Source organism: Cynocephalus volans, chromosome 7 (assembly GCF_027409185.1).
Source record: "Cynocephalus volans isolate mCynVol1 chromosome 7, mCynVol1.pri, whole genome shotgun sequence".
NCBI lineage: Eukaryota > Metazoa > Chordata > Mammalia > Dermoptera > Cynocephalidae > Cynocephalus > Cynocephalus volans.
In genome coordinates, this window is record NC_084466.1 from 133625584 (window position 1) to 133644320 (window position 18737).

Consider the following 18737-nt stretch of genomic DNA (forward strand, 5'->3'; position numbering starts at 1 on the left):
GAGCTAAAAATAAATGGAAGTAAGAACTGGCCCCTGAGAAGGAAAGGAAAGAGAAATCAAAGCAAACTCTGACGGGAATCGAGGGACGAGTCCTGGCGAGGGTGACATGGTGTCACCCTCCAGGCCAGGCCGGATAAGGAGCGGCCAACAGTGAGGGTGGGGCACAGAGTGGCACAAAAATAACTCCCACTTTAGTCCAGAGGGGAATAAAGAAATTTGTCAAAGGCCAGGAGAGAGAAGCAGAGAAGGAGGGCGGGAGGAAGGGCGCAGAGCTGTGTCCCCCAAGCAGTCATGGGAGCTGCGGACTTCTTTAACCCTGGCACATTTCTAACCGCCGGCATAATCGCTGACTTTCAGCTGTGCACCGACATGTTCCCCAGCTCAGCACACATCAATGACACCCTTGTTTCCATAGTAACCAAGGGAGAGTGAAGGGGAAAGGGTGTATTGCACTGGGCGCAGGGAATCCAGCCAAAAGCAGCCGCACGGGGTAGGCCGGGAGGAGGGAAGGCTCGAGTTGTTCCCACAGCTGGTTTGAGCACACATCGTGGGCCCTCCCAGGCCTGGCCTGCCCTCTGCCCCAACCTCTCACCCACCCATTCAGATGCAATCGTGCACGGAGCAAAAGTCTTACTAAGACTCACGGGGGCTAGGAGGAGGGGACTAGGAGTATCCTCTTTCTAGCTTCAGATTCTGTCTTCTGGTTATGGCCACAGGGGGCGGGGGGGTGGGGGTGGGACTGGGGAGAGCAAAGGGGACTTTAAAAGCATTTTGTTTTTACAAATGGGAGCTTTCAAACTCTGCATTTTTCAGGCTTCTCTCATCTGCCACTGAGCTGAGCCCAGGAGGGTTCAACAGGGCTCAAAGGGAAGATGAAAGTGGGTGACATCCACAATGTCTCTGTGTCTCTAGCTGAAAAGCAAATCTGAACATGTGCAGAAGCTGTTATCAGAGGAGGGCAAGTGGCTTCTGCCTGCTAGCAGAGGCCTTGGGAGGACTCTTTAAAACAGTTCCCTAAGTTGGTGGCAAAAGAACAAAAATATTTTACAGACCATCCACTGCCAGAATCAAAGTTCCATATTGCAGCGTTCCAAAACTGCAGACCTCAAAGCAGGCATTTTGCCCCTCAGTTAACATCCCTGGTGCACTATTTGGAAGGAAAAACAATTTTCAAGTGCTACAGCCCCATTCGCAGCCAGGTAGAAGGGGGATCTCTGACTCCTTAGAATTCTGTTTTGCCACTGTTCAAAGCAAGAGAGGAGCCTGGGTGAGCCAGAGAAGGCAGCTGAGGAGGCTGCAGGGAGCAAGTGGCTCAGTGGTTTAACAAACCTCACCTTCTTTTGTTCTGCAAGTCCTTGCAGGTCTGTCCACAGCCACCCCAGGGCACCTTTTCCAGGTGGCTTTGTTAATGACTTTCACCCCAGATCGCCTTTGAAACTGGCATGCTTCAGTCTCTCCTGCATAACTCTTGTCCAGAAAAAGCTGGGTTCTGAGGGCCAGGGGCTGGTCTGCTCACATGCCTTGGTGGGTTTGGGAAGGGCCACCTCCCAGGAGGATGAGAAGGCAGCTGGCCTCCCAGGACCCACCAGGCACTGGACAGTCTCTCATTCATTCTCTGAAAACCCCCGAGCTCAGGCACCAGAACAGAGTTTAATTCAGGAGCTCGGTGATGCTCTGGCTTGCTTTCTCCTGTTTGAAGCTGGGGGTTTCTGAAGGCTCAGGGAAACAAGCTCTTTTTGCAGCATGGGGCAGGAAAAGTCTTCCACCATGCCTCTCCAATCAATCAACAGAGGACATATTTTGCTGGAGAGAGGCAGGGGAGACCAGCAGCTGGAGTGACTTTGGCTCCCCTGGGCACGACCTCCACAATCACACACACCAAACATTCTTCCCAGCAGCAAACCTCCTCCACCCATGAGCATCCCACACTGCCAAGTTACCAGCTCTGTAAAAACTGATCTCTTCTAAAAAATCAATCTGCCTGGCTTTTCTCAGTGGAGCGAGTTCATGGTAAAGCTGCATTTATTTTTAAAATCTGATAGCGGTGGCCTATTGTGATCATTTAAACACAGAATTCTTTGAGCTTTAGAAATCTCTTCTATAGGACGGCCGTGGAGAAGCCATCTAATCTCAGAGTCGGCTGCTCACTGCTCCACTGAACTGGAGAAAGCCTGTTTACGCTAGCCTGAGCCCTCGATGTGAGGGCTTTTTAAGGACCTTGTAATTTTTCTGGAATTAAACCTCCCACCTCTCCTTACATTCCAGATGTCATTACAGTCAAAAGTCATAAGAATTTGCTTCCCTGTGTGGCTGGTGGGGGTGGGGAGGCAGGTATGGGGTATGTGTCTGTAGTGACTTGTTTGCAAGAAAGGATTTTTTTTTTCCTGTCCAAAGGGTGAGGATTACATTTGCAGTCTCCCATGTGCATGACAAGATGATTTAATCATCTTCTAGTCTTCTCCCTGCGTCCCCCGCACCAAATCCCCATAGCTTCCTGATGGACAGACTGACGCCCTGGCTCAGTGGTGATGGTAAAAATCACTGACCAGCACCAGCACACACTGCCTGTGGTTGTAAAACCACAGAGGGAATTTCAGGGACAGGTCAGTAAATAAATGAACTCAGCATAAGCTGCTTCTTCCTCTTTTTCTTCTTTTTTTTTTTTTAAAAAAAAGCCCACTGGAATTGTCTAAACTGCAATGCAATCTCTTGCTCATTTAAAAGATCTCATTTTCTAATCATGTGCTTTGAGACATTTAATACTATTTCAATTATGCAGAGGAAATAATATAATTCCTTTATTTGAAAAATGATACTGAACCTCAGAGATCAGTTAAATCTACTGCTGGAATGGGGATTCTTTTTAAACTGTGTTGTTCCCTCCCTTCAAACAGCTGTAGCTGTACACAGATGGAAAAACATTTGGTCAGAAAGCAGCAAATTAGTGTTTTTCAGGACTGAATTCGGCTCCCGCAGCTCCTGCATCTCCATTCGTCTAGATTTTATTTCTTCTTTGCATTGACATTTTTGCAGACCCAGTTCATGCCATCCTTTGAGGGAAATGGGCAGAGAAAGGCAGTGTTAGTTCTAAGAAAGGTACCACACACTCCAGCCCGGGAGGAGAGGGGAGGGAAGGGGAGGGGAATGGATGTCTGGGTCCTCCCTCCTAGGTCACCAGCTCCAGGGGCCCACCTGGGTGACCAGGGACAGTGACCTCCTGGGAGGAAAAGGGAGGTCCCTGAGAGCACAGGAGGGAGATGGGAGGGAGGGTGCCCAGCGTCTGAACTTGAGATGGGTCCTCAGGAACTCCCTCTGAAAAAATAAACACATCTGCCTGGATCCAAGGCCTGATCGGGGAGCTATCAGGAAAGATTCCAGCCATTTTTGGCTTTTTCTAAAAGCTGACCTTTGCTAGGGCATTAAATTCAATAAGCCACCCTTCTGGAGCCCCAGTGTGTTTACAGTGTGACAGTGTACACTTGGGTTAAATTAAATTTCTTTTTGGAAAAATAAACACACTGCAGTATGTGTTACTAGACACACACTGGGGCAATGTGCATTTATTTCTCATCGAGCAGCACTACAGATAAGTTTAAAAGGGCCTGGCCTGCTTCTTTTAGCTTTAAGCACTACCAACCAGAGGGACCGGGGAGAAGGTTCCCTTAAAGGCACAGTGACCTTGAGAGTGTCCTCTCTTAGAAGGCTGGAGAGGGACGGAGGTAAAAACCACACCATGCCCACAGCCACCTGGCAGGTGGCACAATTCCTCATGGCTGCCAGGCCTGTCAGACATGACCTCCTTTTCAACCCCCTTTGGAGCCATACTGGGTTGTTTTCCCCTTCCTGAGTGTTCCCAACCTGCAGGGGTGTGTGGAGTTCCCCCAGACACCCAGAAGAAAATCCAAGAGGCCCTGCAATGAATCCCTTTCCCCGCATCTGTAGCGCACACATACAGAGGTCCCAGTCACATTTGCGCCTATTAGGCATCCATGACTCGCCGAGCCCGCATTTCCTGTGACCATGGATCTAGATGCTGAACCTGAACAGCTGAGACAGCTTACAGTAATAAATATCAGCTGACACCCTTGGCCATTCGGAACATTAATCCCATAAACAATACATCACTGCAAAACAACCAGCAGGCATCCTCTCTCCTGGCTAATCTGACCGTCACCTGAATTTACAGCGATTAAAACTCTGCCAGTTGCCATCAATGCACTTGGGCAGGAGAACCAGATAATCTGACGGCTGTCCCAGAGCAGATCTTATGGCCTTTGCCAAGATGAGGCTGGCCATGGCCGAAAGCCCGAAGGTGGAGAGCAGCGGGCAGCAGCGGAGGAAGGGTGGAGAAGGGCCGAGGTAGGAGAAAGGGGAACTCCAAAGGCATCTCCAATTACAACTGGGTCAGCTACTTACTCCAAAAAGCCGAGGCCAATTTCAAGACCATTTTATGAAAAGGATTAATTTAAAGAGAAGCATGTTTAATTTTAGTAGCTAATTGGTTTCCAGGAAAAAAAAACGATCACCTGTCAGGAGACAAAAAGATTTTACAAATAAAAGAGGGATGCATGAGATAGCCATCTTCTCCATTTGCAGCTGAGCAGCTCAGCACTTACACAGCACTTGCCAGCTCGGGAGCCCGTACACACTCACCAAGGCGCACACCTCAGTATCCTCTCCTCTACCGAGCCTCGCAATATTTTATCAAGCCATTTTCTCAGAGAAATCAAGAACAGTATTCTCACACTACGTGAATCCTGTTTCGTCTTTTGTTTTATGGCTGATTAAGAAGGGGGTGTTTCTTTATTATATGTAACTGAACATGAATGCAGGCAGAGAAAGGAAAAATATTTACTCAGCTGTGGGAACCCAAAGCAGAGGGTGGACAGTGAGGGGCAGCTTTAGCCTGGGCATCTGTCTTGGAGGCAGAGGAGGGTTAGAATGGCAGTGTCCTGCTGAGGGGCAGTGTCCTGCTCCAGATGTCTGTGATGGTCAGTGGTGGCAAAGGCCTTTGGCCCACAGTCCTGTCAACAGAGGGCACTCAGAGGCCAGTCCCCTCCAGCTGACCTTCAATGGGGAAGGAAAAGCATGGGAAGCAAGGGGGTGTCAATAGTGGGTGAGGCCCGCTGCTGTCCTTGGCTTGCGGAGGCCCCTCTGACCCAAATTCAGTGTTTGGGGGATGGGGAGTTGCACCTTTCTTGTTTCCCAGAGGAGAACCTGGGCTGGAGGTGGGAAGTGGGGGGGGGGGGGCAATAATCACCTGTGGCAATACCTCGTAAATCAAATCAGGGGCCAGCTTTGTCCAGCTGCCCGCTGGAAAGGAAAGATAATAGTGTCGTCCAAGATCCCTGAGGAGAAGGTCCACATAAGACTTGCCTGAGGCTATCTTCACAGGACATAGTATGGTGTCTGGCCTACAGTCGACACTAAATTCATATCTTTTAAATTAATCCTTGTAACAACCATGTGAAGTAGGTACTATTATTATTACCAAACTACAGACAGGAAATGAAGGCGCAAGGGAGTGTGTGGCGGAGGCGGGCAACCTTTACCACTTCTGCATGGGCAACTGCTGGAGGTAAGAGCGCTGCCTCGAGCTTAGAGAGCAGTTGGGAATCATCTGGAAGCTGGGAAAGGGAGCAGTTCCGGTTTGTTCTTCCTCATGACTTCAGCTGAATATAGGGGCATGAGACTGGAGCAGCCCCCAGCCGAGCACCCTGCATGGCTTTACTACAGCTCTGAAAGTTCCTGAGGCTGTTTTTGGCAACGCAAATCTCAAGATTCCTGGGCTGCCAGGTATCCATGCATGTGGAATCCTGGCTATTTACCTGGCTGCACGATCCCAGCATCTTCTGTCCCCCAAGACCACCACCTCCAGTGGCAACTACACTTAGAGACAATGTAACTGCAAGAGGAGGAAGCTTCTGCTTATCTTTAAGTAAGCATTCCCTGCCACTCTTGCTTTCATTTGGCAAGGCTGTGTGTTTTTTTTAAAACAGACAACTGAGAAAAGGTGATTGTTTACTTGAAGTAGGTTACTGCTCTACCTCTAAAAGGAAATGAACTCATAGATTTGTTTAATGGTTGAACCTTTATTGTTAAAAACTGGTTTGACCAATTTTCTGCACATTTGATCTTCATTATGGGGATGTCAATCTTATGGTATGATTAGTCCTCCCTTTCTTCCTCCACCACACCTTAAACTGACCAATCTAGCTGGAACTGAATTTGAATCAATTAGCTTCAATTCAATAATAGAGACTAAAAAGAGAAATCAAACCTCAAATACTGAGCTTTGTTTGGCCCCATGGAAAGGAAATAAATTTTGCTATGTCACAATATTACTCCCTACTATGACCACTGGGAGAAATATAAAGCTGCCCCTAATCATATGGGTGGAAACCTACTAATCACAGATCTCTACATCCCAGGATTTAAGGAATGCTGCTTCTTTCTATGGGAAGAGTGGTCTCTGGCTGCACTGTTCTTTTTAATTTGATCTCTGCACAATGCATCCATCACTGCTTGATGGTTGGAAGGAAGCAGTGGCAGCCATGGTTGGGTGGGCCTGGTTTTTAAAGCCATGCCGACTATGCGGTCATATCAGTAATTGCTTTAGACGCTGAGGAGCTCAGACCTTTGCTGAGCAATGTAGCCTATCCCCTGGGCCATCAGGCCCCCAGGGTCAAGGAGCAGCTGGATGCAGCATACATAAAATATTGCTTGCTATTAATATTTTTTTCTGGTGACAAAGAGCATTGCACCAGTGAGGCAGCAAAATTGCAGGTCCCAAGCCTGCTTTTAGTCTACAGAAAGTTTTGAAAATTTTACAAGAAACCTGAGGTCTGACTCACAGAAAAATAGTTCAATGTATACCTGGAGTCAATAATAATTGATGCCAGGCCTAGAAAGAAGTGGTAAATGTCATTTTTTAAAATACTGAAATTTTGTTGGCATTTTAGAGAAAAGTCCCACAGACCAAGGAAAAAGGAGCAAACCCAAGAAACTGGGCTAGTAAATGTTGAGTGTTCATCTGCAAGGCTGACTCTGAGTTTCAGCTCACACTTCCGTGTTCAGACTGCTGATGACCCCTTCTATGGAAGCGAGACAGCTGAAAGACTACCATGACCAGAATCACCTCTCCTGTTTGGAGAAGGAAGAGAAGGGATGTGGGATAGATGCAAAAAGAAAAGGTAGGCATGAGGTGGTGGCCTGGAATACACTCTGGGTATACCCAGGATATACTCTGCTAGCTCAAAGCCACTGGTGTAGGCAGGTCTCTGTGATGACTGTGGCTATAGGCCAGGTTAAAATTGCTGATTTCTGCTTTGAAAGGAAATCCAAAGCCAGTATAATTTAAATTACACACACATTTACATGTGCACGCATGCACGCGTGCATGCACACACACACACAGTGTTTTATAGAGAAAATATCTTCAACCATGTGAAACTACAACAGCAAGGAGAGCAGTGGTTTGGGGTTCAAATTCAGGTCTGTAGGTGGAAGGTGGTAGATTTCCCTATGTCTTTCTCTAAGCCAGATCCTTTGTTCACTGTTTTCTAGACACCCAAGGGAAAAGAAAACAGCGAGAGTCCCAGTGCTAAATGTTATATCCTAGGAGAGGCCCTAGCAACCCAGGCCAAACCTCAAGGGCATAGAGGGCGACTTCCTCCATGTTTATAAGGAAGTCTGGCTGAGGGAGTTACAGGTTACCTCTCCCAGACATTTTTCAGTCTCTCCTCTTTCTGCCTTCATCTACTTGACATAACTGGGCCTCTTCTGATCACTTCTCCAGAATATAGGTCTCTTAGCAGGACAGGGTTTCCAAGATTGATGTTCTCCTCCAGCTTCTTGTGCCCTTTACTTATTCTTTATTCCCACAGTTTCCCATGAAAACCTGCTTCAATTACATGAGGGGATGTCTGCCTAGTCACCATCAATCAGGCAAAGAAAGACCAGTTTCAAACTCTCTTGAAGCCCTCAAAAGTAACTTCCCACCCACAGCAGGGGCTGTTGGACACCACGTGGTATTGCCCATCCTTGTAAAGGTTGCACATATTTGCCTTCAGAACACCAGGTAGAACGAGACCCTGAAATCCATCCCAGGAATTACTAACTTCCATAACCTCAATCACTTGTTTAAGCCACTCAGCTAAGGAGAAGTGACATACCTGTCCTGCTTAGTCCACAGAGGGGTGTGGCTCACCATCTAGCCGTTATGTGGCTGTTCCCCCGACTCGCTCACTTAAGGGTACCTGTTATTTATCAGTGTATGACAGGTCTCTCAAATACATTTTGATTAATCACATATGCACAAACACACACAAGGTAAACAGAGATGCTGTCTTTAAACATCTAAAACTATAACAGAAATTCTAGGTCTTTTGGTATTTTCTTTCAGGGGCATTAGAGCTGTTACCTGACCGACCTATTTAGTATCTGATCATTTTGGTAGTTTTGCCTATTACTAACCTTCTTCTGGGGAGGTAGGGTGGGATAGGGAGGGTGAAATAGGAAAATTAAGGAATTTTGGTAAGTACTATACAGTACCCATGTCTGAAAGTGAACCTCAAACAACTGGATCTCTTATGGACATTTTTCTAATGAAGACTTTCATTTTTAGGAATATTTTAATTTTTTAATTAATAAGAATCATTAAAGGTCTGCACTTCAACTAAGCAATGCTGGAAAGGAATTCCACTTAAGTAACTCTTTTTAAGGTGAAAATCAAGAAGCTGGCTGAGTGGACAAGTTTAGGTCCCAGGCATTACCTGAAGGAGGGACATGGTCAATCGGTACCTCCCAATTAAAAGTGTTTCCATAAAAAAACTCCATGACCTTTCTCTAGTCCCCAAAGGTTACCGTTAAAGGACAGTAGACAGCAGATTCCGTTCTTAATTAACATTTTTATTAAATAACCCATTTCGAATAATGGTTAAATTCTCTAAATTTATATCATTCTATTAACCATAATCTAATCTCATTAACCTTGAAATCCCAGTCTTAACTACCCAATTCTATACACCATGGTACTATCTACTAAACTAATTAAGTGACCTTCAAACTATTTCTCCTCCACAGAAAATCATTATTTTTTTTGCTTACAGTACTTTGTTGGATCTTTCCTGATATCATTTCCTGTGAACTTGGTTGCTGAAGGTCCCTGGTCTGAGAAGAACTTTCTCATCAAAATCAAGCCATATATAATAATCTCATTTTATTCAAACTGGTTTACTTTATAGCCTGTCCCCGCCTCCTCCCACCCCAACTCTCTAACTGCCTAGGAGCTTGCTACCTCTTTTTGGCCTAAAGATCCTGCAAAAGGACACAGCATGTCTATGGTGATTACACGGCTGGGAACATAGAGCTCTGTCCTTTCACCTCCACCTGACAGAGGTAGGGTGGGAGTTGAGAAGAAAATGACAGGAGCTCCGTTTACCTCCAGGTTCCTCTGAAGTAGTGCCCTTGACTTCAATGCCACTACTCTAAATACTGATTCTAGATAACTCTAGTCTTCCTTTTTTACATCCTTAAGGCTGTCTGAAGAAACAAGAGCCTAATTCTGGCTTTCCTGTTTCTTCCTTTCAACACTCTGACCAAGTAAAGAAAGATTACAGAACTGTAATCACACTTTCTTATGGGTATGCACACAAAATGTATTTCTTTTCTTTAGTCCTACCTTTATATCCCTAATCCCAAGATGCTCTCGACTTTCTAAATTTGTGTTCTAAACCATTTGGAGAGGCAGAGTCCTCTTGCTGAAGCGGTTTGTAGAAACACAAGAAAGCTATTATTTCCTCCTGGGCCTCATCTTTATCAAAATAACCTTAGGCTTTGTGAATATCATCCATGCACAATCAGACAGAAACATGACAGGCAAAACTTGATTTTTTAAAAAGTAGGTTACGGGCCGAGCCCGTGGCGCACTCTGGAGAGTGCGGCGCTGGGAGCGCAGCGACGCTCCCGCTGCGGGTTCGGATCCTATCTAGGAATGGCCGGTGCACTCACTGGCTGAGTGCCGGTCACGAAAAGAACAAAAAATAAATAAATAAATAAATAAAAAATAAAAAAATAAAAAGTAGGTTACAATTGGAGAAAGCTAAATAAAACGATCAGAGTTTACTATTCAGAAACATCCTGGGTTGTAGTTTACTTGTTTGACCAGCTTGTAAATTAATCTAAAACTGCAGTTAATATGAAACCTGATAGATACATAATCACATATGTGATAGCAATTTTATAAGGGAAACTCTAGAAGAATAAAACTATTAATAGTAGTTAGTTTCTTTGTAGAGTAGGATTGGGGGAGAGGAAAGAACTTTTCACTTTATATACTTTTATATAATTAACAGTGAGAATATATTACTTTCATAATCAGAACTTAGGATGGATAGAAAGAAGGAAGGAAATAAGACTAAAAAAAAAACACAAAAAAACTCCCCCAAACCTAAACCTCACTGAGACCCAGTCTAGAATCCATTTGGGGGATGTAGCCGAGGTAGTCTCTGGCTACTCTAGAGTCCCCACAATACACACACATGTGCACGAAGAGCTTCTGAGGGTGCAGGTATTGAGCGGGCTGAGGAGGGGGCACTTGTCTTGTGCTGCCTGCTCTGTCCTCGGATCTAGAGGCCAAGCACAGAAGCAGACTCCAGCTGTTTGTGTATCAAGAAGGAAAAAACCATAAGCAAACCTTACAGAACTGAGATATTTCTAGGAAGTGATTATTTGCTGGGATAAAAGCAGACAGGCTGTTTTAAGACAAACCAGTGTCAAATGTCTTAGGAGAGAGGAAAGAAGAATACCGCAAGGGAAATAAAAGGAAGCTGCAGGATGATGGTCAAGAATCAAATGTCAGGTTCACATCCCAACATGCCAAGTTGTGAGAAAAGCAATCTGGTCATGACACTACAGACATATGTCATATGGTAATGAGGAAAGATATAATTTCTTTAGATGTGGTTAATCCCCCTCATATCCTCGAACAATACCATCCAGTTCTCACAGCACTGTGTCACATCCCTGGCAGGTAGACCAGATGTTTCAAATGAGGCATGCACAGTATGCTGGGGGCTTCCAAATAAGAAAGAGTCCTAGAGGGCTGACTCCAGAGTGTCAACTGATTTGAGGTTGCTTGGTTGGAAGCATCAGAGCTGCAACTGTTTTATCATTCTTTGAGCATACAGCCTCTTGGGTGTCTGGGATACAACGATTTTCTGCCCTAAATTAATATTAAGTGATGGGGAGCCTGCTCTTCCTGTATACAGTTCCTCAGTACAAAGAACAGGGCTTTCTGTCAGCAGAAACATACCAGTGGGAAACCAATCTGAAGTAGCAGGAAACAGACACCAACCCTGAGGGCAGTGGAGATAACCAACAGAAGAAATAAAAACACTTCAAGGATAACTAGTGTGTGTATGATTATTGATGGCCATCACCTTAGTAGTACAGGTATGTAGCAGCCCTAATATTACACACAATACCAAACCCCAACCAATCATCAAAGAATACTAGAGTTAGAAACAATCCTCCAAGTCTTCCATTCTGACCACCTACCCAATGGGGAAAACTGGTTGCATGTGTTGGGTGGTTTATCTGTAGCTTTCTTGAAACACTTCATGACATCTGATTGGTTGCTACAGAGAAAAGAAACAAACTCCTCCATGCCCTTTACTTGGAATGGCTAATCTGCCAACCAAAGGCTATTTGTATCATATATTTTTCTATCTAGATCAGCCACCTTGGGTGGCTGTCAGGTTGCCAGGTACCCAAGCCTTCCTGTAATCTCACCTGAACGCCCTCTCCTGTGAGAGCAGAGCAAGACTGGATCTGCCAGACTCGGTCACGGATGGTGTGCAGGTTAAGTCCTTCAGCGATTTCAGAGCCAGGGGCTGCTGTGAGCAAATCCTGCTTATTTGCAAAGATGAGCACCGGCACACCACTTAGCTTTTCTTCCTCCAGTAATTCAGCTAGTTCCTGGATCATTTTGGAAAGGGAGGAGGGAAAGATGAAATCTATGATATTTAACCATGCACTTCTAAATAGAAAAACCAAAACAGTTAAGCTGATCAGCTAGCAGCTTTCAAAAGCAGTGATTCTCAGACTTGCGTCTGTAGAAGAATCCCCTGGCAGATTCCTGGGCCCAACCCAGACATGCTAACTTTGGAAAGTACGAGCCAGGGCTCAGGAATCTGCATTTTTAACAAACTCCCCAGATGATTCTGCTATAGGTGATTCATAGATCATACTTTGAGAAACACTGTTCAAGGGAGAATACAAGTAGTGGTTACAGATTTAAAACTTACCCAAGGTTATTATCTGCAAATAACTTTTAATGCGTGTGTGTGTGTGTGTATGTGTGTGTGTGTGTGTGTGTGTGTGTGTGTGAATAAGTTTAAACTGAAAATGAAAATTGCTTTTGAGATTATAATGCTGTTTCATCAATCTCTATCTCTAAAACATGCATGCATAAGCATCACATTTCATCAAACCCACATCCTAAAATAACTTTATTAGTCCATCTGGCAAGGTCCTTGATTTTTAGGTTATAAGCTGGGGTCTGTATGTTGATTCTGTCTGCAGAAAGTATAGAAGAGGGTATATGATTACCTAAATGACAGGTCCCCCCACTTCCCCATTAAGCCCACATTTTAACTACTTAAAACACTTGGGCTCTCAAGAAGAACCAGGTGGTCCAAGAGGCAGATGACTGTGTATGATCCCCTCCACCTCCAAGCTCATTATTAGCATCAGTTCACATGAGTGATGATCCAAGTATGGAAGGGAGGTGGGCTGTCTCCAGGAGTCTGGAGAGTTCTTGACCTAACAGCCAAGAAAAAGGACCATAAACATGGGGACTACTCCTTTTGGAAGGCCACCTGAGGCAGTTTACGACACAGCCAAGGACCCCACAATGAGATCTAAGCATGCTTCTCCAAAGAGGTCCTTTCCACCCCTGCTTCCTCTCTCAGTGAACCCACTCTGGGTGAGATGATCTATGGCCACCACTCCTCCATGTGAAAATGTGTATACAGATCACATCATGTCATCATGTTGACATGTACCCTGCATCTGAAGCCATACAGGTTCAAAGTACACCTTATCTCCTGGCTTGAAAACAAGAGCAGCTTTGTTTTGGCTTGTATGTTTCTTCCCATCCTTTGGAATTTGTCAAAGTTACCCCTGAATCAATTAAGTAGGTACTAAAAAATGTAAACAGAAATGATAAGTGAAATGTTCCTCTGGGTTCATATCTACATGGCCTGGGAAGAAGCTAGAAGAGCTTTTGGGCATGGTACTAAATTCCATTTGCTTATATCTTGTATATTCAATTTGATTAAAGCTAAAAGGTTTTTTTTTTTTTTTTTTTTTAAAAGATGACCGGTAAGGGGATCTTAACCCTTGACTTGGTGTTGTCAGCACCACGCTCAGCCAGTGAGCAAACCGGCCATCCCTATATGGGATCCGAACCCGTGGCCTTGGTGTTATCAGCACCACACTCTCCCGAGTGAGCCACGGGCCGGCCCAAAAGCTAAAAGGTTTTAATCAAAAAATTGTTTAAAGGACTCTGAACTAATTTCTTTTTAGATAACTGATATTTTTGCCTGCTTGCCAGAATGATTGTCTTGTTTGAACTGTAAAGATTAAACAAAAAATATTTCCCTCACTCTCACACATTTACAAGTAGATTAATAAATAACCAGTTATTTGGGAAATATATCACAGAGTTATTTACCTGACCCGTCTCTTCAAATCTTTTTCTGTCTGCACTGTCAATTACATATATCTGTAAAGGAAAAGAAGATTACTTCAATACGTGGAGATGGAAAAGACAGGGCAACTTCTAGGAAAAGAACAAGTCCTCAGCTCATTCCCAGTCAGCAGATTTCAGATTAGCACAAAATACGGAAATTGACAAACAATTCTCACCTCATCTATGGAAGCAAAATAAACTAATTAATTAATTAACTAAATGGGAATGCCCAGACAATACCTTCAGCAAAGCTCCAAAGTCTGGGAAGTCAGGAAAGCCAGCCAAGTGGGGTAAAAATAGCTACATTTAATGGGCACTTGATATGTCACTAACCATTCTCACTAGACCTACTCTATTAATCCTCATTTCAACTCTATGACATAGATTTCAGTATTTTCCAATTTTATATGTAAGTAAACATAAACCCAAAGAAGTTAAGTAAATTGTTGAAGTTATATCTTGCACTTGACAAAATTAGGATTCATACTTAAGCACATCTGACAGCAAAGTCCATAGCTGTTCTTAACTACTATGCTATGCGGCTTCCTAAATTGTCAGAATGCACAGAATCATGTTTTGGGCATTTACAATCCTATATTCCTCAAATATCATCATTCTGAAAGTACATTTTCAGATCAGGGGCTGAGACAGGAGGCACTGATCTCCTATTCCTACCTTCCTAGGCTGCTTAGAGGTCAAGACTGAGAACTGGAACCAGTAAGGGCATAGGCTTTGCCAGAGCAAGAGAAGTCTTGAGATTCATCATAAATTACAAACCCCAAGCTTTCTCCCCCACCCCCAAATTTAAGTTATTGCATAAAAAAAACCTATAAGGAAAATTAAATAAGACACAAAAGAAAGAATAGTCACCTATAATTACAGCACTCAAAAAATTAACTATTTTAATTTCCTATGGAAAGTTCACATCTAATCCTCCTTCATATGAAAATTTAAAAAAAATTTGAGATAAAATTTTGTAGTCTTTTAAAAAATTAAATGATCTATTAAATATTTTCTCAGTTGCTAATCTAAAAATTATAAATTTTCAAACTCTCTTTAAAGAATTTAAAATTGTTATTAAACTAATGGTGTAAGGGAAACACTTTCTTTTTAATTTTTTGGTGGCTGGCCAGTCTAGGGATTGAACCCTGGACTTAACACTCTCTTTTAAAAGATCATATTCAATTTAAAACAAAACCAAAATGCAATCTTTAACTCTCACTAGTATGTGCCTTAAATTACATAAATTGATATACTGTAATGCACACAGGCATCTCTTTTTTTTTTTTTTAAAGATGACTGGTAAAGGGATCTTAACCTTTGATTTGGTGTTGTCAGCACCACGCTCTCCCAAGTAACCGGCCATCCCTATATAGGGATCCGAACCCGTGGCCTTGGTGTTATCAGCACCACATTCTCCCAAGTAAGCCACAGTCTGGCCCACACACAGGCATTTCTGTACACAAGTCAAATTCTTTACTACACTGAAAACCTGTTCTCTTTTCGGGAAGAAAAAAAAAATTACCTTTGATTAATGCTCTCTCATTGAGTGTCACTGGTGCTAAATATTATACCAGGAACTTGAGAATAACCTGTGTTCCTACTTGGAGAATCACAGGAAGAGGAAGGATGAATGTGTTTGGTTTGGGTATTTATTTCTGTGGTCTCAGTATTATTGTTGTTATTAATATTACTCTGACTCAATGTTAATATGTGCATTAATGGGTTCTGCACACCACAGATACCCAAAATTTGATGCTGTCTGAAAAGTCACTATGCAGAACATGGTGGCAGCTTAGTTTTCTACCAGTGGGGCTCACATTTTAAAAGTAGCAGGTGGAATATAAACATAGATGTAGAAAGAGGGAATGTGATGAGAGAGTGAACCTTCATGTAAAAGACCTAGTCGGAAGTATTTGGGAGTCTACAGAGGACCACGATGATCTTCAGTCAAGCAACAGTCAAAGAAGATGTGAGGGAGGGAAGAAGGGACAGGTGACTGCTCAAAGTGTTCTGGGCTCAGAGGGCTGCCTGGAGGCTGTGTGCAGTTCACGGGGCAAGAAAGGAATCACAGAACAGGAAAAAGATGTGCTGGGAGCAAAGGGTATGAACGAAGGTGAGGGCAGAAAGGAGGTGGCTTAGACAAGGCTGTAAATACGATTAAAGACAGTTAAGAAATCAATGTTTGAAGCTGGACCTTTAGCTCAGTTGGTTAGAGCACGGCCTTATAACCCCAAGGTCATGGGTTTGGATCCCTGTACTGTCCAGCCGACCACCCCCCCCAAAAATATCAGGTTTGACATGATGAAAGACAGCTGGGAGAGGAAAATGAGGAATGGGAAGATAGTTTTAATAGCAGACAGGAAAGATGACCAAACATCAGACAATCCAGAGGCTGAAGGTCAATGAGAAGAAAGCTTTGATTTTTATTCATAATTATTCGCTCTTGCTCTTTATTGCTTTGACATGAAATTTCACAGGAAACACTTCCATTACAAGATTCAAAAGGGGGATTTTCCTATACCATACACAAATTCTTCCTATCGTTTAGCATTTTTCTCAAGTAACTTATAAAATTAGAAAATTACCACATAATCATTCCGGGAGTAAGTCTATAAAATAATTGTCCCATTTATTTCTTTAGAAAAGAACCAAGTGAAAAAGTCATAGGCACAAACTAGTCTCTGATGATCCCACAAATGTGGTTTTCTCCAGGGGTATCCTCTTCTCCTGGTTGTCCCCTCCCCAGCCCTTCCCAGTTACTCCCTGCAAGGATCTGTTTCCTTGCAGACAATAGCTAAAGATAGGCTAGCCCTTTACAAAAAAAAAAAAAAAAAAATAGCATAGCTATTAGTTAATCTAGCATGCAAAAAAAAATTTTTTAAACATTTTTAAATCCAAAAGCAAACTAGTCAAAACTTCTGGTTTGGGCTGGCCGGTTAGCTCAGTTGTTCAGAGTGCGGACTTGTAACACCAAAGTCAAGGGTTTGGTTCCCCCATCAAAACCAAACCAAAGGGCCGAGCCTGTGGCGCACTCGGGAGGGTGCTGCGCTGGGAGCGCGGCAACGCTCCCAGCGGCTGCGGTTCGGATCCTATATAGGAATGGCCGGTACACTCACTGGCTGAGTGCCGGTCACGAAAAAGAAAAAAAAAAAAAAAAAAAAAACCAAACCAAAACAAAACTTCTGGTCTTTAGCCAGAAAGTATCAGAGAAAGTTAAACATGTATTGTTGCTTCTGACTGATCTTAAAACAGTATAGACCTTCAAAAATCGAGTCATAAAATCTATTCCAAAGTAAGGTATATAATCCATGGCACTGGAATGACGTTTTAGGCAAAAGCCAATTCACATCTTTTTTGGCAATTGCTTTGAAACTCCTATTTGGTTGTGAGAGAAATACCTAGAGAAAAAAATGTTTTTTTGATGGAAGTTCAGCCAACTCGGGATGGCCCAGAGGCTGCTTGTCCAGCTCTGAGTGGGGCTCTTTGTTTCTCCTCTCTCTTCTGCTCCTCTGCCCTCCTGCTGCCACCTTTTGGCCATTTGATTGGTCCTAAGTATTTTTCCACCAGAGGGTGGACAGCAACAGGAAGAGACGGCACTAAAAAGTGTGGCTTTTTATTGATTGCCAAAGCGAAAGTTTTAAGAGGGGGATGAAACTGATAAATCAGGTGTCGAGATAACTTGTGGTTTCTAATTATTTGTGCTCTAACCTCTAGTAGTACTGACGTGTAAATATGAGCAATATTAAGGAAACAATACAAGAGACAGTTATTTTAGAGTGATTGATTGAGGTCTATCTCACTCGATGTACGGAAATGATGACAAAGTTAACTTTGTTTAAATTGTGTTAAGTTTAAACACAAAACTGATAATTATAAAAAGGTAAATGGAGTTTAGCAGTAACATGAATATACCTTGAAAAAACATTATTATATATTTTTATCTATCAAAAGGCTGTTATTATTTCCTGGCCTAAAGAGAAATTGAAGATACCCTATCCCCTCCTCTCTATCATACTTCAAGTTCTTTTTTTTTTTTTTTTTTTGTCTTTTTCGTGACCGGTACTCCGGCCATTCCTATATAGGATCCGAACCCGCGGCGGGAGCGTCGCAGCGCTCCCAGCGCCGCACTCTACCAAGTGCGCCACGGGTTCGGCCCCTTCAAGTTCTGTTTCTTGGTTATTTCCCCCAAATTAGTAAAGCTGAACTCAGATGTTTTCATTGTCATCTTCCCTGAGAATAACTCTGGCACTTTTAGGAGCTGCCCTGACTCAAACCACTGGAGAACCATTTCATGTTCTAAAGCAAGGCTAGGCAAAGGTTTTCTGTAAGGTATCAGCAGTGAATAGTTTAGGCTTTGTGACCAATACATCTCTTTTGCAACTATTAAACTCTGCTGTAGTAATGAGAAAGCAACTACAGAAAATCTGTAAACAAATGTACGTGGCTGTGTTTTAAAAGAACTTTATTTATGGACACTAAAATTTGAATTTCATATAATTGTCACGTCATGAAATATTCTTCTTTTGATTTTTATCAACCACTTAAAAATATAAAAACCATTTTTAGCTTACAGGCTATACAAAAATGGAGGCAGGCTGGATCAATTTGTTGACCCCTGCTCTAAAGCAAGATTTTACTATGACACTTTAGAGATAATTGAAAAGAGTTAACCAAGCAACTAAATGTGTCAAGCCTCACTCCTGCTCTTCAAGGCAGCATGGAGTCTAGTGTAATAGGTCTTTTTCAACCAACAGTGGAAGACTATTAAACGCAGACAAACAAATATAACCCATTAACCACTGCCACTCCAAGCTGCCACAAAACCGGCAACAGGGCTAAGAGTCACAAGGCCTTAGAATTTAACCCTGGGGACTCAGCTGCTTCCCAAAACTTGTTTAATCTCAAATGGCACTGGAAAATAATGAAAGGCTGACTTTCAATCCAGAATATCATCTTGTAGTAGTGTGTAATGCAGCTG

The 18737-nt window shown here is 43.2% G+C and overlaps 1 protein-coding gene across 1 annotated transcript in view; it reads right to left on the reverse strand.

Moving 5' to 3' along the window:
* Positions 1-2802: 2802 nt before the first annotated feature.
* ARL3 (ADP ribosylation factor like GTPase 3) overlaps positions 2803-18737 on the reverse strand; it is a 32027-nt gene continuing 16092 nt past the window's right edge. Inside the window, exons 4-6 of the mRNA XM_063102777.1 lie at positions 13739-13789; positions 11794-11979; positions 2803-3050 (exon numbers count right to left, since the gene is read on the reverse strand). Coding sequence (XP_062958847.1) covers positions 3003-3050; positions 11794-11979; positions 13739-13789 — 285 coding nt within the window. The 3' untranslated portion in view covers positions 2803-3002. The remainder of the gene's footprint in view (positions 3051-11793; positions 11980-13738; positions 13790-18737) is intronic.